The following is a 26,139-nucleotide window of genomic DNA, read 5'->3' as shown; positions in this document are numbered from 1 at the left end:
TCAGTTCACTGCGGTTCATCCATTGGATGTGAAAGGTGGTCTCTCTATAAAATGGTTCATCCATTGGATGTGAAAGGTGGTCTCTCTATAAAATTCTATCGCAACATGGCTCTAACCTTGTTGCAAGAGAACGAACATGGAAACAACCGTCTAAGAAAAGTGCTCGTTATGCCAGACGCAATTGCACCCAGACTACTTGTAGCAAATAAAAGACCTGCTCAAGAATCAAGGCAAAAGCTTAGTCTAACAGGCATTTATTCAAGAAGCCGTTAAATAGAAGAACCTTCAAAAGAAAAATCAAGAGAATAGCAAGAAGAAAGCATACAATGAAATATTCATCCATTCAAAAGAGAAGAAGAGAAAGAGCTCAAGAAAAAGAATATATCTAAACAGAAAAAGAGAATAAGAGAAGAGAAAAGAGAAGAAAAGAAATACTCTCGAGCTTCATTATCATACTGCTTACTGATAGTAAGAAAGAGATAAAAGAAAGATCCTCTCTTCAAGAGGTATAGTCTTAACGACTTGTAAGCAATCTTTGATTGCAATTCTGGAGAAAATTAAAATACTTACAACTGAACTCAGATTGAGTTAAGAAAATCTAAACAAGGTTGCTTAATACTAAGAGTGGTGCAAATACTCAAAGGAAATCTAGACAAGGTTGCTTAGTACTAGGAGTGTGCGAATAATCAGTTGTAATCTTGTGAAAATTATAGTGGAACTCTCTGTGGAGGAGACGGGACGTAGCTCAGTTGGAATGAACCAATATAAAAATAACTGTACAATTATCTCTTCTCTTACCTAAACGCATCTCTTATAAAAACCTGCAGCTGTGTTTTTATTTCTAAATACAAGAACTTTTCAAGCTAAACGATTACTCTTCAAGTAAGAAGGTTCTTACAAAACTCTACAATATATATTCTGAGTAGCACATAAAAAGCTACAATCAATTACAAATGTTTATTAGGGCGAGCATTTAAGCATACAACGTGTTATATGTTGCGAAAATAATTTTTTCATTAATACTATTCAATTTTCCTTCTAGTATTTTTCAGGTACATCACCATAAGAACCGTTATTTCGATGTAAATAATAAAAATGAATAAGACTTTTTCTTTTTGGTAGAAAGTAAAGTACTTGTAGAACACTTTTTTTTATTTTATTGTTGAATTATCACTTATTAGCAATTTCTTTTTATTTTCAATTCACATAGGAGGCTTGCAAGAGTAGATGAAATTTTAATGTGGATGGTTGGCTCGAGAAAAGTGAAAAAATAACAAGTGAGGGGAGACTTTCTTTTGAGTTATACAAATAAAATATTTGTTCACTTTTTTTTTTTGTCATTCTCAAATATTAACAGGGAGAGTTGAACCCATAACATCTTCCACTCTACTTTCTAAATTATATCACTAAATCAATCTTATAACTCTTATCTAATATTTGCTTATATTCCAATAAATAAAAAAGAAAGTGAGAATAACACCAAAGTTTTCCAAAACATGTGAAATCAAAAGAGTTGAAGAAAATATACCTTTCGATCATAAAAACTAGTAAAATTACCACATACTTGCATAATATAAATAACTAAAGAATATTAGTATTTTTAAGTAAATAAAAAAAACTACTTTACATTAAATTTTGATAAAATAAAAATGTTTCGTACTGAACTATTTTGTAGTAGGTAAAATTTGTTATTGGAAATGACGAGAAATGATGAAAACAAATTAAAAAGATAAATTGAAGGAGAGTAGAAAGGACAAGTGAGAGCAATAAGAAAAAGGAAGTTGCTCCCTCTACCACCACCCTATACTTCCTCTACTTCCCCACATTATTTTAAATACAAGTATATCCTTAAGTTAAAAAGATTTTTACTTTTACTCTATTTTAAATAATTTGAAACCCTAATTTTACTTTCCCAGCACCCACCCACACGGAATTCTCATCCCCTTTCCACATTTCTGTTTCAACTCCCCACCTCCCGCGCTTACATTCCTTTTTCCGAGTTTTTTTTTTGGTTTGAAAGCTTCCATTGCCGCCGTAGTGTGAAGGAGTGTCGTCGCCGTGGTGTGTAGGAGCGTCCAGAGCGTCCAGAGCGTCGACCAACGTGAGGAAGTATACATCAACGGATGTATACTAATAAAACAAACCCTAAAATAAAAAACGTAACCTTTAAACGGAGGTGACATCCTTCAACAGATGTTAACATCTGTTTAAGGTAAAACGGACGACATCCGTTTTACCTTAAACAGATGTTGACATCCGTTGAAGGATGTCACCTCCGTTTAAAGGTTACGTTTTTTATTTTAGGATTTGTTTTCAAGGTTTATTCGAATACGCACCTAGAGGAAGCACGACAAGCATTGCACCACGAGAGCGAATGCACCACAAGAGGGAGACTGCTTGATAATTCTTTCCACCACCACCAACCTTTGCAACTTGTAGTATCTCACAATGACGAAAGAAAGAGAGAAAGAAGTATAATGTTAAAATGAAAGAAAGGGTGTTGCTCCCTCCACCTCCCCGTTTCCTCCCTCCACCTCTCCAACTTTCTCCAATTTTTTTTCAATTACAGAAACAACCTTTTGTTTTACCTTTTTCACCTTTTTACTTTTTCACTTTTAATGTTATTTACCAAACCCTACATATTCACTTTTACTCTGCTCATAGCCCACCCCCAAAGCTTTCTTTTGACATCCGCCTCTTCTTCTCACCTCCGTCACAATTTCTTCTCTCTTCTTCCCACCATACTATTTCTTTAACTTACTTTTTACGTTAAATTAGCCATGCTATTCAATTATTTATTTGTACTACAAACTCTCCTAACCAGTAACCCTCTTCTTCTATACTTAATTACTAATTTCTCTGTATGACTATTAAACCATGCTCATTTTCACAATAAAATATTACTCCTCTTAATCACTTGAACCCCAACTTCCTGCTACCACTATTATTTAAACACCAAAACCATATCTTCTTCTTCTAACACTACTTTTACGAAACTGTAAACCTCCACCCTTTTCTTCATTTGTTTTCTTTTAACAGTGCTTATTTCCCCATAACTGTTTCACATTCCCTTCTAATTCATAAAACCACAACGGCCTTATTTGCCTTTCAATCTTATATACATAAACGATGCCTTAAAACCCATATGCATAAAAATTCTAAACTTAATATCTTTCGATCCTAAACGGATGTTGACATCAGTTGTTGACGGATGCTCACATCCGTTTAAGAGTTTTCCAGATTAATTAGATTCAAGTTTGTTACGTACGCTTGCAACAATTCCCAATACGAATAAGAACGAGAGTATGAACGTAATAGATAATGAATAGGTTATGTGTGGGGAATGGACAGAAATTATAAAACTTTAACCCTAAAAATAAACTTTTAGTGAAGGATAAATCATGAATAGAAAAATATAGTGAGGGGTAAAAGAGGAAATGGGGGGTGGAGGGAGAAAACGGGGAGGTGAAGGGAGCAACGTCCTGAAAGAAAAGTATTTTACTCATGTACGGGACTAGAATAGGTTATTAGTGAAATAGGTTGTGAATGGATAAAATTAAAAAATAATAACCCTAAAAATAAAATTTTACTGAGGGGCAAAATAGTAAAGGGGAGGTGGAGGGAGAAAGGTGTGGTGGTGGAGGGAGCAACACCACCACCCTATACTTCATCCACCTCCCCACATTATTTTAAATACAATTATATCCTTAAGTTAAAAAGATTTTTACTTTTACCCTATTTTAAATAATTTGAAACCCTAATTTTACTTTCCCAGCACCCACCCACCGAACTCTCTTCCCCTTTCCCCATTTCCGTTTCACCTCCCCACCTCCCGCGCTCTTACATTCCTTTTTCTTTCGAGTTTTTTTTTGGTTTGAAAGCTTCCATTGCCGTCGTAGTGTGAAGGAATGTCGCCGCAGTGGTGTGGAGGAGCGTCCAGAGCGTCGACCAACGTGAGGAAGTATACATCAACGAATGTATACTAATAAAACAAACCCTAAAATAAAAAACGTAACCTTTAAACGGAGGTGACATCCGTTGAAGGATGTCACCTCCGTTTAAAGGTTACGTTTTTTATTTTAGGGTTTGTTTTCAAGGTTTATTCGAATACGCACCTGGAGGAAGCACGACAAGCACTGCACCACGAGAGCGAATACACCACGAGAGTTAGACTGCTTGATAATTCTTTCCACCACCACCAACTTTTGCAACTTGTAGTATCTCACAACGATGAAAGAAAGAGAGAAAGAAGTATAATGTTAAAATGAAAGAAAGGGCGTTGCTCCCTCCACCTCCCCGTTTCCTCCCTCCACCTCTCCAACTTTCTTCAATTTTTTTCAATTACAAAAACAACCTTTTGTTTTACTTTTTTAACCTTTTTACTTTTTCACTTTTAATGTTATTTACCAAACCATACATATTCACTTTTACTCTGCTCACAGCCCACCCCCCCCCCCTCAAAGCTTTCTTTTGACATCCACCTCTTCTTCTCACCTCCGTCACACTTTCTTCTCTCTTCTTCCCACCATACTATTTCTTCAACTTACTTTTTATGTTAAATTAGCCATGCTATTCAATTATTTATTTGTACTACAAACTCTCCTAACCAGTAACCCTCTTCTTCTATACTTAATTACTAATTTCTCTGCATGACTATAAAACCATGCTCATTTTCACAATAAAATATTACTCCTCTTAATCACTTGAACCCCAACGTCCTGCTGCCACTATAATTTAAACACCAAAACCATATCTTCTTCTTCTAACACTACTTTTACAAAACTGTAAACCTCCATCCTTTTCTTCATTCGTTTTCTTTTAACAGTGCTTATTTCCCCATAACTGTTTCACATTCCCTCCTAATTCATTAAACCACAACGGCCTTATTTGCTTTTCAATCTTATATACATAAACGATGCCTTGATATCTTTCGATCCTAAACGGATGTTGACATCCATTGTTGACGGATGCTCACATCCATTTAAGAGTTTTCCAGATTAGTTAGATTCAAGTTTGTTACGTACGCTTGCAACAATTCCCAATACGAATAAGAACGAGAGTATGAACGTAATAGATAATGAATAGGTTATGTGTGGGGAATGGACATAAATTATAAAATTTTAACCCTAAAACTAAACTTTTAGTGAAGGATAAATCAGGAATAGAAAAATAGAGTGAGGGGTAAAAGAGGAAAGGGGAGGTGGAGGGAGAAAACGGGGAGGTGAAGGGAGCAACGTCCTGAAAGAAAAATATTTTACTCATGTACGGGACTAGAATAGGTTATTAGTGAAATAGGTTGTGAATGGGTAAAATTAAAAAATAATAACCCTAAAAATAAAATTTTACTGAGGGGCAAAATAGTAAAGGAGAGGTGGAGGGAGAAAGGTCTGATGGTGGAGGAAGCAACACCCTAAGAAAAATTTGGGAAGACTTCACAAAAATAAATGTAAAGGAAATGGACTTTGGCCAAGATTTAACAAAAATAAATAAAAATATATTAGACCTCTTTAAAATTGATTCAAAACATATTATTCATTTAATATAATGAAATATATAATTTTAAAGTAAACTAGGTATGTAATTAATGTTTATATCCTTGAAATTTTGTATATAAGTTAATTTTATTCTAACTTTTCTTGAACAGATAAGATATCAACTGAAACATGAGCAGTAAGAAAACTAAATACAATTTATTAGTAAGACCATTTTAAAATAAGAAACTAAAAATCAGAACTTGTCATTATTTTATAACTTTTTCTGTTATTTTAAACTAATGTTCCAATCATATCATAGTTGTTTTTGTTATTAAAGATTTTTATCAGATTTATTAAATGTTCTTGTTAGAAGCTAAGATATAATAATATTGCACTGAATGACTTTGGCAAATTTGTGGTTTTTTTTTTCATTACTAATAGAAAAATTACTTTTTTATAGTGATATATTACACCAATGTTAATTAAGTAATGTAATAAAAAGATCTTATAGATAATATGAAATATTCTATACCGATTAAATCCAAAACTCGTATAAACGAAATCTACAATAAAATATAACACTTATAAATTATTTAAGTTTATCAATCACCATTTTAATCCTAAAATATATAACAACGTCAAATATTGTTTTAAAAATTAAGAAAATTATAAACAAGTTTCTGAACTTCAAATAATAGCTTTTGAAAGTACAATCCATTAATTATTTTTGTTGCAAAAATTGAAATTGCTTAAATAAAAATGTCAATATATATGGTTAAATTAAAAAAATTAAACGATTAAACAAATTTAGATTTTTTTTAATTTAAAATCACTCTTAGATTTATTTTAAAAAATGTTATATTTTATTCTATGAATTCAAATTTTTAAGGATTTTCTAATAAGGTAAACTCAGGGTCAATTTTAAGAACATCTATATAACTATGGTCACGTTTTATAACTATATAACTATAGCGAGTGTTCATTTGTTTACACACTTGTGCTTTATATTTGTTTCCCTTCGCTCTTCTCTTCATCGCTGGCTTGTGATCGAATTTAGCCTTTCAAGACCCATCAGGTTATCTCTTTCTCCCTTCTCATTCCTTTACGTCGTTACCTTTAGCTTCTCTTTTCGGAAATGTGTATTAACTTTTCTGACACGTTTTAATGTATGTGCAACTTATCTTCAAATATCGTCACTCGCCTTCTTGTATGCATTATATTTGTCTGCTTTTCACGTTTTCAACAAATGTTCATCCATCTTGTTATCAAGCATCATGTGCAGCTGTGTGTATGATCATGATGTCATGTTGTCATTTATAGATGTCAAGAAACAACCTTTTAAATATGTTTTGGCAAAGAATAATGTTTCCATTGATTGTTACCATTATATATGGCTGTGATCTCATGTGGGGTTGTACTCAACCTCTGTGTCATCGTACTGATTATTCTCTGCTTTCCATGATTACATATACTTTTTTCTCAGGCATAACGACTGAGTATTGAATTATTTAATCTGTAATCAACTTCTTAGTTTTGATCCAGAACGAACTTGTGAGAGGATATGGATTTTATTATATTGGTATCATTTTTTCATAAAGGGTATTTTTTTTTCCTGTGCTTATAAGATCGCATAAACACGGTGTTTGTCATATAATGTTATCATATTCTGAAGTTGTGTCAGTCAGGGAAGAATACTGTGTTCGAGAAGGAGTAGGGTAGGCAAATTTAATTTGCTTTGGGCAAAGAGAATGGTAGGGTTTTCTGTGTGTTTTTTGAGCCATTGTTCGAGTTTCTGTAGCTAGCAGTTGATGGTTTTAAATTGAGCTAGGTTTTGATTACCTTTGCTCAGAAAAAAAAAATGAAGTCTTGGAATTATGATACATGAAAAATTCCTTCCCCAATAGTGGCTCCTTATTTCTTGTACTATAGTCATGTTCAATAAGTTGATCTCCAAAAGCAATAGTAGACAATCAACCTACTGCAGATTGGGGAAGTGTGTGTATGTATAATGTACTTAAGTCTCTGTAGGAGAGTTAAATTTGACAATAAAACTATACATGAGGGATTGAAATTATTGAGTTCTATTTTAATCACCCATTTTAAATTTTATGGTTGAAATTCACACTCTCGTCTTTCACTTAATATGTTATACTATTTATATTAAAAAAATTTACACTTGATTGGTTTTAACTGATTCATCACTGTCTTTTGTGTCGCCTTTCAAATCTGTCAGTGTGCAACTAGGATGTTTTATTTTTTAGTAGTCAAGCATTCAGTACAAAGAGTTAATATAGTGTTTGAGTTTTAGAGAATTTAATAATGGTGACAGTGTAAGGTGAAGACAAGTTGGTATCTAATATTCTGTTAGATAGCAAAATATGCATGCATAATTTTAAAAAGGAAAATGAAAATTTTAGCAAAATAACTTCAATAAATGCATGCTAATGGTTATAAGATCTCAATGCCTTCAATAGGTATGATGCTTTGCATAATTGCTGGCAAGGAAAATAGGAAATGGCATGTGTGCAATCCTGTTCTTCTGCTTGGTATCTAATGTACATGTTTTGATTTGTGTAAATCCTGTTGTTCTTCAGCTTGTTATCTAATGTACATGTTTTGCCTCGTGTGAATCCTGTTCTTCTGCTTGTTATCTAATGTACATTTCCTTTATAATATTTCAATTGCTGAAAGAGTTATAGTATGAGTTTAACAGCCTATACTGCTTGGCAGGTTGTATCAATTGGATAGGATTTCAGCAATATTATGGAGCGTCCATCTAAAAGGAAGCTAATTCCTCCTAGTGCTCTTGATGTAAGATACATAGATAGAGCACCACAGTCAAGTCCTCGAATTGGTCATCAATATCAGGTGGAAGTTCCTTTCGTGATAAAAGAATCAGAACTTGCACATAATGAAGTGGAGGATAGTGGACATGAAGGGTGGAGATATCTTGGACAGAATGATGGTGCATTCAATATAACTGTACCAGTAGCAGAAGCTAATTGGAATAACTCGTGGAGTGATGCTGATGTAAAAAGCTTTCTCCTTGGTTTATTTATCTTCGGGAAAAACTTTGTTCAGATAAAAAGATTTCTAGAGAACAAAGAGATGGGAGAAATACTGTCATTTTACTATGGAAAGTTTTACAAGTCCGATGAATACTGTAGATGGTCAGACTGCAAGAAAATAAAAGGGAGAAAATGTATAACAGGAGACAAACTTTTTTCTGGTCAGAAGCATATTGAACTGTTGTTTCGGTTGACTGGCCGTGTCTCAGAAGAACGTAAAGATGCTTTGCAACAGGTATAAAACCTTTCTTTCTCTTTCTGTCCCTTGTGCTCAGTATTGTTGATGAACTGCAATATGTATTTTTCAGCTACCTGATTATTAGCTTAGCTTGTGTCAATGCATCCTACGATCTCAATATCTTTTATTCTCATGTAATTTTATAGACATCCTACTTTTAACTTCCTTCTGTGTTATGTGATTTATTTATTTTTGTGACTGAATAATCATTTTCCTAAGGATAAGCTGGATAATACAGTGAATTGTGTATGCTCGCCAATACATGTGTATTACAACTTCACTAAGTTACTATGGATTTTATTTGCTTAATATGAAATGCTTTCCTTGCTAGATATAGTGGTTGGGAAAAACATCTGATTTACGAGTTATTTTTGTGTTAATTTTGGACCAGATANACTACTTGGTAAAAAATGTTACACATTAAATAATTATCTATAATAAAATGATCAAAAATTATTATTTTCAAAATTACTTTTTATTACAATTATTTTTGCAATTTAATTAAAAATATATATAATCAAACAAAACTTTGTATGATATTCAAATGTAATAGAAAATGGTTAAGATATGATATTTACTTTCTACTTTTTACATTGAATGTGATGTTAAAAATTCTTATATGGGTTTATTTATAGTTTATCTATGTGGAATCGTTTTGATTAATCTCACTTTTGAAAGATCTTATTCTAATTGAAGTTACTTGTAATATTGTTTCGTGCAACATAAGTTTTCTTGTTTTATTATGATATGACCGTATTCATTTTCCGGTTCTTCAAAACCACAAATTTGGATAACAGAATTTTGAATGATTTAGATTGATGCATCTTAAATTTTTAGCCACCTTCAAATAACTTTAGTGAGATAAATGTAATTTTTTTCATTATCTAATTTGTATGAATTCATCCCAAGTATTTACTTCACTATGGTTTTTTAATCCTTTTAATTTCATCTTCATATTGGTTTACGATTAAAAATAAAACGCTGTCTACATACATTAACAAGTACAATACACATATTTTTGCTTTAGATTACTTTATTAAGAGCTTTCAATTTTTTTCAATCATTCAATCTAATAATCCAATTCAACCTAACTGAATGATAATTAAGATGCTAAATTGAAAAAAGAAAAGATAACTTTTGTTAAGATTAACTAGATTGAGTTAAAATTAATAGGTCAATTAAACTTGAATCACTTATACCCATAATAATTTTAATGTCATTTTTTAATAATTTTTTTATCAATTTGAGAATCATAAAATTATTTTTATAGTAGTTTATATACACTTAAAAATAGTACGATAAAGATACACAAATATTATCTGAAAATTCAATTCTTAAAAAAGCTAAATATTTTATCATAAAAATAACTACTTATGTTACTTAACTTTGAGGTATGTTTGAGCAAACGGTTTTTAAAAATATTTTAGGAACAAAGAGTATAAATAAAAAATAAAATAATTTTTCCATAAACTAAAATTAATTTATACACAAATTAAAAATAAAAAACGTAAAGAAATTAAATAAAAATTCACTCATATGAGGTGACTAGCCTTAGCTAACAGCATAGGTTTGTAATCAAAAGTTTTTACACTTGTAAAGAAAATTTTTGTTATAAAATGGATTGATTATCAATATATTTCAACTTTTTAGGAGACAAGTTTTAAAGCTTTTGAACAAAAATAGGATATTGAGAAAACACAATTCATACTAACACTATCGTTTGTTCGGAGTGATATTCTTTATTTTAATATGAAAATACAGTGTCTCCTTAATTACATTCATAATCTCATAAATAAGTATTTTTATGAACAAAAATAGGATATTCAGAAGTTTACCCACAGGTTTTATGTAGCCAACTAAAACCGTAAAAGCTGCAGTTTTTTGAGTATGAAGCTGAAATACTTTTGAAAAGTTTCATTTATAAACTTTTTACTATATTACAGATATTTTTTTCAGAAAAAAATGTAAGAATTTGGAAAAAAGTATAGTTAAAGAAGGAATCATGAAAGTGAGAAAGCAATTGCCTAGTTTCAATTACCAACTGCACATTTACCTTAAAAAAAATTGCACCAAAGTAACATGCATATAATTTGTGCTAAATATTAGAGAAAAAATAATACAACTGAGTTTGAGGGTTTCTTTGAAGAGAATGACTTCAGAGAGAAAAGCATGAATGAGAAACAATAAAAATTAAGATATAAGTGTATTTTAGAAGAATGACTGATATATTCACCCATTAAAACTCCTAACAGATAAATTGGATTAAATTTTTTCAAGAAGTATTAATGGATCATAAATAGATTGACAAATTATTTCCTTTATCTATCATTACTCCATTTCATCAGGCAAGTTGTATGTATGGAAAAGACAAATTCATAGCAACATGAAGCCATGAACTCAGCAGTCATAATAAAAATCTGGAATGATAATACCTTTTTTTTTCGGTTCCTCCTTGATTTATGTTAGCACAGGACACAAACAAAGCATTTGTGCCGGCACGAAGGAGAAAATCATGACACCGTGATGTTGTTTAAAGGATAAATAACTAATCCCTCAATTTACAGTACTTTTCTCTCAACAATTTCTATCCTATATATAAAACCAAGCGGGTCACAATGGCAGGGGCATAAATAACTCTTTAAATAAATAGTTTTCATAGAACAAGTACTTTCCAGGGCTAGCACTGCAATTCCCTTTATGCAACTAGCAGCATAACAATAATCTGAATATGTCACTAATAGAAATGATACCTTCCACACGTCTGGTACCCGCCTCCACAACCACAAGTCTTCTAACACCTGTAAGAGAAGATAATTGGTGATTTTTTCTTTTTCTGGCTCACCCCTCATGAAGAAAAGGGGAGGGGATTGTCAGTTTAGAAGAACTACCAGGTTTTGTCAAGCGCTCCATCACTTTGTGTAATGAGTCAGATCTCAAACACATATGACATCTCGGCCCATTGCGCAGCCCGCAAGGAAAACCTGCATCTCGTCCCAAAAGCAATGCCTGCAACCATAAAGTGCAATTTATACGAGTTGATGATACCACTATTTAGTAAGCATTTGTTGTGGACCGAATTTAAAAGGAAAAAATTTATAAAAACTAGTTTGAAAACGATCGAAACCATAGAGGAATAATAATTTATTTAACCTAAATAAAAGTAACATGCTCCCCAGACAACGAGATGTGATCAAGTTTTACATGAATAAAACCCTGCATGAGTAACAAACAAAACACACTGCATCTACACTAGACAAGCACATCCTGCAGTGAGGGTATCATTACAGGCCTCTATATATGAGCATGCAATACTTGCATACTATTCTCTCGTGCACTGCAGAATGTGGCTCTCTTCCAGAAAGAGGGGGAGGGGAAGAATAATTGAAGTAATAAGATATATATGGCTTTCATGTGTACAAATATTTGGATGGGTGACCTCAATGTTTATACTATGGGATGTGTGCTTGGTAGAAGAGAGGATGGGAAGAAGGAAACGAGTGAAAATTTATGAAGGGCAAAACTTTTTCTTTTGCGCATCTTCATCACCAAATAAGCATACTCTCAAATAAGCCGAAGCTAGAGTCCAATCTGTCCAAGATGAGTCTAAACCTCAAGTATATTTTCAATACAAGAATGCTCAACTAAACAACATTCATGCTGACTCAGTCTCAAGTAGAAGTGGCATATTTCCGTTATATGGTTCAGGTTCAAATACCACAAGACACGTGTGCAACTCGTGTTTAGGAGGAAAGAAAAACACATAACAGATACATTTCATTAAAATATGATCACTGATAGGGGGTTAGGAATGATTCATTTTTAGTTGTAGAGGACTAAAGGCTGCAGTCACCTTTGCATGTAAGCAGTTCAGTCATCAAAACAGAAGACCACATTATTGATCAGCTTTCAATACAAAAAAAATACAATATTTCAGGATAAGTTACCAATAGAGTCACACGAATTTAGAGAGAGAGAGGAATTACCTGATGGATACTAAACCCATCCAGATCTATCCTTGCATACATTTTATCTCTAGCCAACGCAATAATATCTCTGAGAAGAAAATATCAATACAAATCACATATATACTTATCTTTATGGAGCATCTCCTTTTAACTATAAAAATAAGAATCACTCATGTGAACACAGGAAAAAATGAGAGTTTCTACCTTCTTGAATACATATCTTGTAATGAATAATTAATATCCACAATTGGTATTGAGCTAATTCCAGCTGCAAATGACAGCAAACATAAGATACCGCAAGATATAGCATAATTAATATGAATATATTTTGCTTCTAACATGAAAACCCTATATAATAAATCAAGAATTATGAAGTTCATAGTTCCGATTGCAAGGGGAACATTATTCCCGTACCAAAGAATGAAGAACTCCAAATTTGAAAATACCAAGGTAGAAGTGGTATCATTTTCTATGTAAGCTGGATTAATAAAAACATACAATTGACATGATATTTTCGGATTTGAGTCCCATCATGCTGTTTTTACCAACTCACTACTTGTTTCTATAGGTTCAGACACTCAGTGCATAATGGTGCATCAGATGCATCTATCCAAAAATCTATCTTTCAATTTTGTGTTCCCTTCCTTTAGTGATACACACTTTTTAAATATAAGGCTTTGAAATAATTGCTTTTGTTGAGGAGGAAAAACAACTGTAACTTGTGGAAACAAACTTGATGACCATTCAACATCTAGCCAGAACAAAAGACTTGACCTGCTTTGAAAGAGAAGAATAGTCACCTTGAATCAACAGAGATAGAGCTTCGCCAAGAGAAGCATGTGGCCATAGCATAGCAAGTGGCTGTTTATTGGATTCCCCCAATTTTGACACCCATGCACCTATAGGTAACGTACTAATTGGTAGCTGAAGAATGGGCAAGGAATCCGAACAGTGCTTAAAATGCCTGCATATACCTGAAAAGTAAGTCCGCACTTTAGTTCCAAACCATTTATGCTTCCCCAATAAATTTAGAAGCTTACATTTTAGTATTTCTGAGAGGGAAGCAAGGTGTAGCAGCTGAGGAAATGAACCATCCTCTGAAGAAGACTGAATAATAGGAACTGTTGCCACCTTGTCTTGCAAAATTTTTAAAGCAACATCTTTTAGACTCTCAAGGGGCCCAGCCTACAGAATATGTATAAACATAGCATGAAATATTACAGAATCATTAAAGATAACGTGAAATCACAATCAGCAGGAAGTACATGATTAAGAAGCAACCTCATCAAAGTTATAATGTTGAAATCACATTTAATTGATCTATCTATCTATCTATCCATCAATAAATATAATTTTAATCAATCATGTTGTGGAATCCCAGATTAATTCCCTATTTCATAGAGCATACGACCTTTTGAACTTACCCAAAATGTAAAACAATTTCACGAATATACGAAATTGGAAAATTAATTTGATACGTGGAATATTTGTTGCAAATGGTCAGGAGCACTTACATGAACTAAATGTTGAGGGTATGCTCTCCCTTTACTATCAATTGCGCATTCTTGTTCCTTTGCCTCTCTCCATGCTGCTATAGTACGTGTTTCCAGTTGTTCTTCAGTCATGTTTGATCCATGAATCCCCAACTGAAATTAAGCATGTTAGATGAGCCACAGAATTTACAGAAACATGCTATGTATTTCTCTATATGAGTCCTACAGCTGTGTATTTCTATATAAGAGTGCTGTAAAATCAAAGATGTTGAATCAGATGGTATTTTAGAGAAAAAAAATTTTGTGGGCTGCATACTTGATCTCTTATTTACAGCTTGATCACAATCAATCATTGAAGAATAAAAAAGTTAATCATTAACCTAATTACTAGCTAATATCATCACAGTTGACTACATATTCTAACAATTCCCCAAGAGCTGAAATTTAATAATCTCTCAGCTTCCAACAAATAAAATTTACATTGACAAAACCAGTCTACCAACCCAAGTATTCAACAATTCATGCGAAAGCAAAACTGGACAAAGTCAATTCAACACAATCAACAAAGCACGCCGAACACATGGCTCTGATACCATGTTAAGAAGTGTAAGCCTAACTCAATTTTACAAAACTAGTTTGTAAGGTGATGTTTGTAGTCACTTATATACTGTGATTTTATCTATAATCGATGTGAGATTTTCAACATTTCTAAACAGCCACCAGTAACTAAATCACAAGGCGTATATTAGACCAGTATAGGGCCAATAATGATCTTCACATGCCAATAGGGCAAGGCATGACAGGTTCCATTGATTTACTCATGAGGGCTTTCTAGGAGAAAGAAAATCAGAACAATCAGAGAATGGAAAATCTTCTGGACAGGTATACACTCTAATAACTTTGGATGCTAGATATCTAGCACTACACCGGTGTTGACGGAAAACCATCAAGTGACTAAACAAAGCATGCCGTTTGTAAAGATGAAAATAACACCATTAATAAAGGCTCTACAGGGACACAATAGAAAAAGATTTTGTTGAAGAAATTAGGGTTTTCTGGATCGTCAACAACAAAAAATAGAATAGAACAGCAGCCAGAATGCAGTCCAGAAAAAACTATAGGAAAATTACTGCTTGAACAAAGACAATAAGAAGGAGAGGGAAAAAAAGAATAAAGGTTTGAATGTGACTGCGAAAAATACCACTAGAAACTACGGAGAGGGCATCAATTTCAGCTCCAGTACCGTGTTAAATTAAAGGATTGAGGAAGAACTTATGGTTTTGTTTGCCATCAAAAGTGACAATTAGGATAGAACAGAAGCTAGAAAGGTCTACAGTTGCTGCTGCAACAAGGACACAGTGAGGAGAGGGGAAAAAGAATTAAAAGTTTCACAAGGACAAAGCATCAATGTTCTCCTTGAAAAAATTCACTAAAATATTTCATGAGATTAACTAGTCTTATGTAAAGCCAAAATTATTGGTAATTGGACCAAAATACATGTTTACCAATGATGGCAAAGTACAACTAAGTTTTGCAACATTAACGTATGCCATAAATAAACCAAAAGAATAGATCAAGTATTACCACGTTCCTTGTGATTTCTTTCAACTTCACAATAATCTAAGCATAGTTGAAGATATACATTTTGGAAATTTCATTTTTTTGTCATTAGTTACCATTTGGCAAGTTTTTATTTTTCGTTACTTATACTAGAACCTGACACAGGATATTTTAATAAATAGGTCTTCCTGACAAACCTGTTTTAGTATTAAAATGAAGTCCATAGCACTAAGCATTCCAACAAACTGGCACTTACTAGAATCCCACACAGGAGCTGACGATATTCCCTGAAAGCAGATAAACATACATAACGAGTGTGGGTGTATTCTCTGATGTTAAAAAAAATAAGATAAACACCTATTCATTATTAGTTTAAAGAGTGGAAGAAAAAAACATACTTCTTGATAAAGAGCATGGAATGCTTGCTTAACTGGTAAAGTTATATCCAAGGCAACAACCTGAAATTGCATAAAATCAAATCTATAGCAGATGATGAGCTTCACATAAGAACAAATAAACTATTATTGAATGGCCAGTTGGATACATTAAAAGATTAAGAGAGAAGAAGTATTCATACCTTGCCTGACTCGGGAAGCAACTCATAAGCCGTATGTGAAGACAAGAAAACCGAAATACGATGTCGTGAGACCTGCAGATCAGACTCTGACATCCTCGGTTTAGCTTCCTGAAAAATTTTCAATGTCAAAGTAGATTTTTTTCTGTAACATAATTCCAAGACAAAAAGGATTATGGAACCAAACTAATTCTTAGTCTTAATTTGTTTCACGCTTTTTTACTGCTACAATTCCCTTACACAAGTTCCCTTTGAGCTTCTGACATGCATCTGTCTACTCTACTGTTTGCTGACATTCAACTTTTATTTTTGAAAAGTGACGGGTGTGAAGGATTGAAATCCCAACCACTTGGTCATAACTCATAAGAGGCTTTGATACCATGTCAAATACCAATTATCCCAATAGCTTATGAAAGATGAAGGCTAAATATTGCTTTTATATATGTTGGATTCGAGTGTGAAACGGAGAAACAGAAAAAAAAAACCCAAAGAAGAAAGAACAGAAAACACAGAGAGAAGAAATGATCTGAATATTTCGAGATTGAATTTATTTTTTTTAAAACGCAAAGACACGCTACAATATATAGCCAATCCAAGCGACTGAAAACAAACAACAGAAAGACTGAACGGTCGTTTAAGAAAAAACCAACCGAAGGCCGAGTGCAACAAAGACTGAAAAAAACGAATGTACGAACCAAAACCGAATCTACAAGACCGAACGATCACAAGAGAGCGTTCGGTCACAAAGGACCAGAACAAGCCGAACAGTTATCAACATGAAACTAATCGGCCAAAGAATAATAGAAAAGTCTAACCAACAAATCTCCACCTAGACTCAACTATTACAAGAAAGAACAAAACCGAACGGTATACAATTACACACCGAACGGTAAAAAACCAATCCTGGACAATAATTTCAGAAACTTCTCTTTAGCGAGCGACTTAATCAGCATATATGCAGGGTTGTCTTCAGATGCAAGTTTGCATATTTGGACATCACCGAGTTCCACAATGCTCCTGACAAAATGCAGCTTGACGTCAATATGCTTTGTTCTAGAATGGTAAATCTGATGGTTGGCCAAATGTATGGCGCTCTGACTGTCACAATGAACTCGGACGGTCGTTTGATCAATACCCAATTCTCGAATCAAGCCTTTTAACCACAGTGCCTCCTTTACCCCTTCAGCGAGCACACAATATTCAGCTTCAGTGGTTGAAAGGGCAACAACCGATTGCAATGTAGACCTCCAGCTTACAGCAGTACCCAACAGTGTAAACACATGTCCCGAGCGGGATTTCCTTGTGTCCATGCACCCGGCAAAATCTGAATCAACAAAACCTTCAATATAACCTCCACCTTGAAAGTTATTCTGGAAGAGTAATCCAGTATCAAGAGACCCCGTATGTATCTAAGCATCCACTTTAATGCTTCCAGTGAATTTGTCCAGGATCAATCATAAACAGGGTTGTCTTCATTTTATCTCTCTTTATGTCAATTCCCAAGATCCGCCTTGCTTCTTCAAGCTCCTTCATCTCGAAAGCACCGCCCAACTTTGCTTTCATCTCATGAATCATGCTCCTGTCACTGCTGGCAATCAGAATGTCATCCACGTATAGAAGAAGATACAGTACCTCACTGTCACGGTTCAGAGTATACACGCAGTCATCATAATTGCACCGTTTGAAGTTTAGCTTTATCAGAAAATCATCAAATTTCCTGTACCACTGCCTTGGACTTTGCTTCAAGCCATAAAGAGACTTCTGCAACAGGCACACCCTATCATCCACAGCAAATCCCTCCGGTTGCTTCATATAAACTGTTTCCTCCAAGTCTCCATGCAGAAATGCAGTCCTCACATCCAACTGTTCTAGATGCAAATTGCGGTGAGTAACTATCGCCATTAAAACTCTGACCGAACAGTGCTTCACAACAGGAGCAAAAATCTCATGATAATCTACACCCTCAATCTAAGTAAAGCCTTTAGCAACAAGCCTTGCTTTGTACCTTGCTTTCTCACCCCTTGGTATAACTTATTTTGAACCTACAACCTTCTTACCCTTTGGCAGATCCACCAATCTCCAGGTGCTATTCTTCCTCAACGCCTCCAGCTCTTCCTCCATAGCACCCTGCCAAAGATGCCGATCGCTACTGTGAAGAGCCTCCTTGTAACTTCTCAGTTCACCTGAGCTTTCAAGATCTTCAGCAGCATTCAAGGCATAGCAAATTAAATCCGCCTCTCCAAACCGTTTGGTTGGCGTAGAGATCCTCCTTTCCCTATCACGGACAAGTTGATAATTCCTCAATTCATCACCAGCTCCTCTTGAGTGACTCACATCACCAGATATACCATCTGTATCATCACCAAGATCTGTGATAGACTGTCTTTGCCCTTCACCCGTTCGGTTCTCATCTAATGACCGAACAGTTTCGTCTCGCACTTCACCCATTCGGTCTTCCTCAGTCAATGACCGAACGGCTCCATCAGTAGTATGCTCCACCTCAACGAGCGTCTTCTTCTCGCATCCAGGATTTTCAACATGCATTGTCGTTCTCGTTTCGTCAAAAATGACATCCCTACTAATGATTAGCTTGGACGGTTTAGTATCTAACCTCCATAGCCTGTATCCCTTAACTCCTTCAGCATATCCAAGGAATACACTCTTTATCGCTCGGGCCTCCAGCTTATCCCCTTTGACATGAACAAATGCCAAAGAGCCGAACACCCTCAAGTTTGAGAAGTCAGCCGGTCGTCCACTCCAAACTTCCATTGGTGTTTTGTGATTAAGAGCCAAAGACGGACTCCTGTTAATCAGGTATACGACTGTATTGGCAGCCTTTCCCTAGAAAGCCTTTGATAACCCTGATCCAAGCAGCATGCACCGAACCCTCTCCAGAATTGTTCTGTTCATCCTTTCAGCCAGACCATTCTGTTGAGGAGTTCTCACTACAGTCTTGTGCCTCTTGATCCCTTTATCCTTGCAGAACTCATTAAATTCCTCTGAAACGAACTCCAGACCATTATCAGTTCTCAGACATTTCAGCCTACACCCCAATTGGTTCTCGGTCTGTGTATGTCACTCCTTGAATCTTTGAAACATTTCAGATTTATTCTTTAGAACGTAAATCCACACTCTTCTTGAAAAATCATCAATTATGCTCAGGAAATACGCTCCTCCACCATGAGTCCGAGTTCTTGCAGGCCCCCACAAGTCAGCATGGGCATACTCAAATGGCCGTTCGGTTACGTGCTTCCCTTGACCGAACGGTATCCTGTGTGATTTCCCCAAGACACAATGATAACAGAAATCCAGCTTCAGCAGTTTATCACCCAGAAGTAAGCCTTGCTTCTCCAATTCTTCAAGACCCTTCTCACTGATATGACCCATCCTCAAGTGCCAAAGCCGAGCGGTGTTCTTAGTCTTCCCACTTGCTACAGAGACATGACCAATGACTGTGGATCCCTCTAGAATGTACAAGTCATTCTTCCTTCTGCCTTTGACAACCACAAAATCTCCAGAACACACCCTTATCACTCCATCCTCGACTTTTGTGGTGTAACCTCCAAGATCAAAAGAACTTATTGAAATTAAATTTCTCTTCAGTTCAGGCACATACCTCACATCCTGCAGTACCATCTCCCGGTTATCAAACATCTTCAGCCTTACCGACCCCACTCCTTGCACTCGGCAAGCCTTGTTATTTCCCAGCAGCACATTTCCATGCTCCTTCTGATCCAGACTCTCAAAGAACTCCTTTACCGGGCACATGTGATAGCTGCAGCCAGAATCCATGACCCAGCTCCTTTGAGAATCTTCAGACGAAGCCACCAGAACACCAGCACATTCATATCCTTCAGAAGCCTCTGCCACATCAACAGTTTCCTGTGGCCGAACAGTTTTTCCCTTCTCTGGACAATACTTCTTGATATGTCCCATCTTCTGGCACTTGAAACATCTCACCTGTTTCACACCTTCTGGCTTTGACTTCTTCCCATTTCCAGCCTGCTTCTTCCATTTCCCTTTCACCGAAATCAGCCCAGATGCCACCTCCTCGGTTGCCTTCGAATCTTGGAGCTTTTGAAACTCCTTGGTTCGAATTGACGTCACAACCTCCTCTAGCGTGATCACCTGATCTTTAGCGTAGAGCAAGGCATCCCTGAAATGCTCGAAGGTTCTTGGAAGCGCATTCAGAAGAATAATCGCTTTATCTTCATCTTTCAATCTCACGTCAATATTCTCCAGATCGTCAACAATCTTACTAAATTCTGCAAGCTGCTCCTCTATGGTTCTTGAATCTGTCATCTTGAACGAATAGAGTTGTTGCTTCAGACACAACCTATGAACCAGCGATCTCGTCATGTACAAAGATTCCAACTTCGCCACAACTGTCACATACACTGTTGTTACAAGTAAGCTCAAAATTCCTATCCACTTCCAGGTATGCAAGCAAAGAAGGGTCTTGCACTTTTTTGGGTGGATTCGGGAAAAATGAGAATAGTCATGAATTTATAATTTAAAATCTTAAGTTACATCACATCAGCATCTTCTTGTCTTTCATCAAAATCAGAAACGTCAGCTACATAGGTAGTTTCACACACACATGATAAAAATGTACTAGTAGGACTAAAATGCATGCATGATAGTTTAAGTTAACAGAAGAAAATATACTTTAAGGATAACAATAGATATAAGTTTCATTCACCCGTAATACTCTATATTCTTTAGAATACTATCCAAACACATATATGCAACAGTCAAGGCGATAAAGATCGTATTGGAGAAAAAACTTACCACATGCCCAACGACATCATTGTCAACCTCCATGTAGGATCGACCAGGTGTTTCAGCATTTACGATAGGAGGCAAAATAACTGGTTGTCTCACTAAATAAAAAGTGTTCACTGTCCCACCGTCCCCACATACAAATGGCTGATGCTCATCATGCCGCCACTCACCATCTACATTAAATTTGTACTGCACAAAAGTGGAAACAATGTTATAAACGTAATAATGAAAGAAATACACTTTCCATATCAGAGTTTTTCCGTAAATATCAGTTACTGTGCAAGACAGTTGTATTATATTAAACAATTGCAACAAATTAGTGATTATTTTAGGCCAAAATGTAAAAAACGTCAAAGAAAAAGAAAAAACAAAGCTACAAGCTATGTCATCATGTAGAACAAACATCTCATCAAAATTTTACGTATTCATACCAAATATGCAATGACTTAAATTTGTAATCCTGTTTAAATTATAAGAACCAAATCTACTAATGTTCTTGTTGAATATATAGAGGGCTTAAGGTATTGAGGGAGAAGGGTCATTTAGAATCGAATTCTGAAATATTTGATGTGTTCAATATTTTTACAAAGCACAAAGTGCTGACCCTTCTTTATTCCGATAACAAATCATAGTCCTAAAGCTATATAAAGAAAGCGGAAACTAATCCGAAGAGATGATTTAGGATACTCTGAATTCTTCCAAGATAAATAAAGATACTATTTGTATTTTTCATATATTCTACTACTCACCCTGCAGTTAAAGATTACTGAGGTTAATAATCCAAAGCTTATTGGATATTTTCATATACTCTTACACTCTTACTCAAGTTTAGCTTGTAAGCTTTATGGTTGTTACAAATAAATCCTTTCAATATAATATGGGCTCTACCAAACATAGCTGGAATGACCATCGTCCTAGAGCCGGAATGTTGCATGACCAGGTGCATCACTTATAGACAGACTGGAGAAATCACCATCAGAATGATTCAGTAAGAGGCTGGTATGAATCAGTCAGTCTATCACTAACTCATTGGCAAAACTAAATTGCCCAAACAATCAGTAGTGAACATAAAACATCATGACGAACATCAGATGGTTTAGGAAAGAAACAAAGTGAGATTACTAGGGACTGAAGAGCAAGAGCTTCAGGGAAGGAGACTAGCAAGGCCATATTATGTCCAAGACAAAAACTGGGGTGAGAGATCAGATCTGGTACAAAAACTGACCATGGCCAATGACAAGGACTAAGAATGAGGCTAGAGTACATCTCAGATAAAAAATTTGCGGCCACAGGAAAACTTGCCGGCAGTGGCAAACAACAATGGTAAAAGGGAGTAGTCAGATTTTATGGGAACGCCACAGCAGAATAGTGACATGACCAGTCAAGGACGATATTGCCACTCTAATATCACATTAAGTTTTTAATTATTGAAAGAGAAAATTGGCAGAACAGAAAGTTTGAATAAAAATCTGGTGAGTTTTAATGAGTTACGGGATGATATAAAATATAAAGCACACTTATTTATACTAATACCGTAATACTAGATCATAATGTTAATCATATCAGGAAACAAATCATCATAGAACAGGGAAATATGAAACTAATCTTGAAGATAATCAAAGATGCTCTAAATTATGCTAAGATACAATCAAGATACTATTAGATATTCTTCTTACATTCTAACAGTCCATAAGTGTAACAATAAAAATGTTTACAAAAACAATAAAGAAACTGATTCCCAAGGAAATAATGAATACAAATAGAAAGATCATAATAAAGCTATATATTACAGAAAAATTGTATACCTAATCAAGAGTGTATATTTTACCTGTGTCAATTCATAGAAAAGCTCAAAGCTTAAACCTACTCTCCTTTTTCTTTTCTTTTTTGTTTGCTTTATAAGGGATTGAATAAAAGTTCTAACCTAAGCACAGTTTGTCCTTATCATTTGAGCTAGGCCAAAGCATCAGCCATACAAAATTTTAGAAAAAATCAATAGCATCAGAAATTGCACCTTCAAATGAATCAAATTTAATACAAAAAAAAGGTTTAATTCTCAGTGAAACTATATATCATCTGGTTCCACCTATTGGAGGAGGGTGTAATGAAGCTGCAAGAGGTTCAATCGTCCAATAGGCCACTCAACTACTTGCAGCTTCAATGTATCTTCAAAGAGGGCATGATTATTTATTTTAATTCTTCCTTTTATCGTATGACATACAGTAAGAATAAAAATTAATACAGGCTTTTAATTGATGTGAAACATGACATGATAGAAGACTTTGTAAATGGGTTGCTTGAACAGCAATGTGCCATTCTCCAGAGTCATATTATTAAAGTTTTAGATAGAAGGTGGTCTAATCTTCCATCTGGACTAAGCACAAGACACAACTTTAAGCATTAGATGGTAACATCAACAATACCTTTTAACCTAACCAACAATCTAGATGGCCATGTTGCATATATGACTTTCTTGAATGATGCAAATTACCAAAAAGTACTCGATTTTAAATTTCATCTATTGACATTTAATTTTTAACATATGTACAGCATAAAAAGGAGACAAGGCAACTATTATGCCTCATATGATGGCCATGTCAGTTTTTAACCCATAAATATGATTAAAAGTTATACAAACTCCTTAAGAAAGATAAATATCATCGTAAAGTTATTTACTTGTTTCTTTGACTATTCTATCACATTAAAATCTCAGTTGTTTAACGCGATTAATTCACAAGCAACCTCCTTCTTTATCCTTTCTGTCAGTGACAGTGACCTCCTCATTCCCAACTCTGATAAAGAGAAAGAGGTGCATTCTGACCTAAACATTGACCATGTATGGGAAAAAGACATAATTCTTTTTATTAATTATCAGGTTTTCATAATTCATAGAGGCCAAGCCAAACAACCTGATGATATCCAGGCGTTAAGCCGCAAATAACTTGAAATTCAGTTGGACATCCTTCCCTGGGTGACATAGGTATAACTGTTGTCCATCTGTGTAGAAAAAAGGGGAAGTATTTGAATTAATTATATTCTGCAGTTAAAAAAAACGAACTACCAAAAAGCTAGAAAACAGCCAAAAAAAAAAAAGCAATCAAAGTGACATTCAGTGACACAAACACCATCACACTGTCACACTTCCCCATGTTCAATAACGCACACACTGTATCTAAGATCGAAACGGCTACAACAGAACCACCGTGGCAATAAACAATTCAATAATTCAAGTTGTTACCTCGTGAAGGAACCTGTTAGAAACACCATTCTTCCACCGTGAGGCCAAACAAAACGCTTCGAAATCAAAACGGGTCCCACAGGCCCACCGCTCCTGTGCCTTCTACTCGTCCCGAACATTTCCACACCCAAATTCATAGCACTCTCCAACTCCAAAACCTGCAAAACCAACATTAACAATAGGAATAATCTACCAAAGCAGAGCAGAGGTGACCTCAACACGCATGCAGTGCAGCTTACCTTCTCCGCAATCAAAAATAAAAAAACTCAGAAACTCCAAAACTCCTAACTGTCAACGGAGCTTAGGGATCGATAATTCAGTCTCTGAAATCAACAAAACTCAGTGCCATCATACAAGCAACACAAACACTAAAGTAGATACATATAATTCACTCTCACAAAATAAACGATCAAAGGAGAAATCGATTACCCGTAAAAAAAAAACTGAAAGGAATTCAACTAATAATGCAGCAATCAACTACAGCATGTTGAAGTTGGATTGAATTTAGTTTAGGTCACAAGGTGTTAGTAGACATATATAGAAAGAAAGGTTGAAGAAAACGGGAAAAACTGAGACCATGGTATTGCATTGTGGATTGTGTGCTGATTAAAGACTGAAATAGAGGAAGAAAGAGAGTAGAAAAACGTGAAGGGGTAATTAAAATTGAAAATAGTAATGATGAAGAAAATAAAATTACAAGGGCAAGCACCATAAAATGGGGAGAGAATAAAGGGATAGAGAGCGAAACAAAGAGAAAAATAAACACAGTCTGCAGTAAAATTGCGTTCTAAAACCAGAAAACAACAATTCAAACATGAAAACAAAAAGGCCTAACCGTCATTAGAGTCATGCTACCTGTTGCTATTGCCATACGAGAAAGACAAAAAAAAAAGGTTCAACTCCCTAGAGCATCTCATGCTACTAACTTTCTAATCATTGGTGTTTGTTCAACACTAATAATTTCAATTTAATTATGCGTTCATTTTCGTTTGCTCACATTATTTTTTAATTCGAATGTAGCAGTTTTGTTTCTTCGAACTATAAAGTTGTTGTTTTGGAGTAAGTGCATTTGTAATGTGACCACCATTACAGCTTCGTGTTCGCGCCTTTCAGAGTCTCTCCCCACAAGGCTCTGCTGCCAGTTCTTTTCTCGTGACCACATTGGGGATTCCTTCAATAGCACAATTCTAGTTTCTTTTATTTTATTTCTCTCAAATACCATAAATTTAGTTTTAGGATTTGGTTTTTCTTGTATCAAGAAAACATAACAAACACTTAAATGTCACAAAAGTTTTGCAAAATGAAAGGTTGTCTAATTTAATGCCAGAACCAACTATACTCTTAACTCAAAAAAAGTAAATAATAAATGAGTTATCATTCAATAGTTGAATAGTCATAACTACTAATAAGTGGAGACTGAATATATATATATATATATGTATATATGTATATGTATGTATATATGTATATGTATGTATATATGTATATGTATGTATGTATTGGTATAAAAGTTGGATAGATTTAGCATTAACTTTATGTACTGTAAAATTTAATGTACTGATGTATAACATGTTTGTTTTAAATCAAATGTTTACTGTGGGATTAAACAAAAACAATAAGAAAATAGTCTTTTAAATATTAAGATGTAATTGTGAAAGAAATTTTGTTACTTTTAATGGATTGAAAGACATCAAATATTTTAAAAATTAACATGTGAAATTATTCCTACAATATGCAAAAATAA

The 26,139-nt window shown here is 34.6% G+C and overlaps 1 protein-coding gene across 2 annotated transcripts; it reads right to left on the bottom strand.

The window, feature by feature from the left end:
- Positions 1-11,077: 11,077 nt before the first annotated feature.
- Positions 11,078-25,389, bottom strand: LOC124821153 (sucrose nonfermenting 4-like protein). 2 transcript variants are annotated; one of them, XM_088097660.1, is made up of 15 exons: positions 25,251-25,389; positions 24,635-24,718; positions 24,396-24,553; positions 24,067-24,154; positions 21,164-21,346; positions 16,376-16,483; positions 16,197-16,256; positions 15,996-16,085; positions 14,260-14,391; positions 13,786-13,930; positions 13,546-13,719; positions 12,950-13,013; positions 12,764-12,833; positions 11,669-11,786; positions 11,078-11,578 (listed from the first exon to the last, which is right to left on the bottom strand). In XM_088097660.1, the coding sequence occupies exons 3-15, from the start codon at positions 24,530-24,532 to the stop codon at positions 11,484-11,486; spliced, it is 1,464 nt and encodes a 487-aa protein (XP_087953786.1). In that variant the 5' UTR covers positions 24,533-24,553; positions 24,635-24,718; positions 25,251-25,389; the 3' UTR covers positions 11,078-11,483. The 2 variants fall into 2 exon arrangements, with proteins under 2 accessions (XP_087953786.1, XP_047148962.1); XM_047293006.2 differs by lacking the exon at positions 25,251-25,389 and adding an exon at positions 24,825-25,175.
- Between the last annotated feature and the right edge of the window lie 750 nt (positions 25,390-26,139).

Source organism: Vigna umbellata, chromosome 8 (assembly GCF_029865625.1).
Source record: "Vigna umbellata cultivar VRB3 chromosome 8, Vumbellata_1.0, whole genome shotgun sequence".
NCBI lineage: Eukaryota > Viridiplantae > Streptophyta > Magnoliopsida > Fabales > Fabaceae > Vigna > Vigna umbellata.
The sequence above is the reverse complement of the archived record's forward strand: the minus strand, read 5'-3'. Positions and strand labels throughout refer to the sequence as shown.

Bases quoted from the DNA above. Each gene is read 5' to 3' on its own strand.
- LOC124821153 (XM_088097660.1), bottom strand. From the start codon at position 24,532: ATGAATTTGGGTGTGGAAATGTTCGGGACGAGTAGAAGGCACAGGAGC. The intron at 13,014-13,545 runs GTGACTATTCTT...TGTCATTTGCAG, and splicing joins TCTATCTCTGTTGATTCAAG to CTGGAATTAGCTCAATACCA. The intron at 11,579-11,668 runs GTAGTTCTTCTA...CTTCTCTTACAG, and splicing joins GGAGCGCTTGACAAAACCTG to GTGTTAGAAGACTTGTGGTT.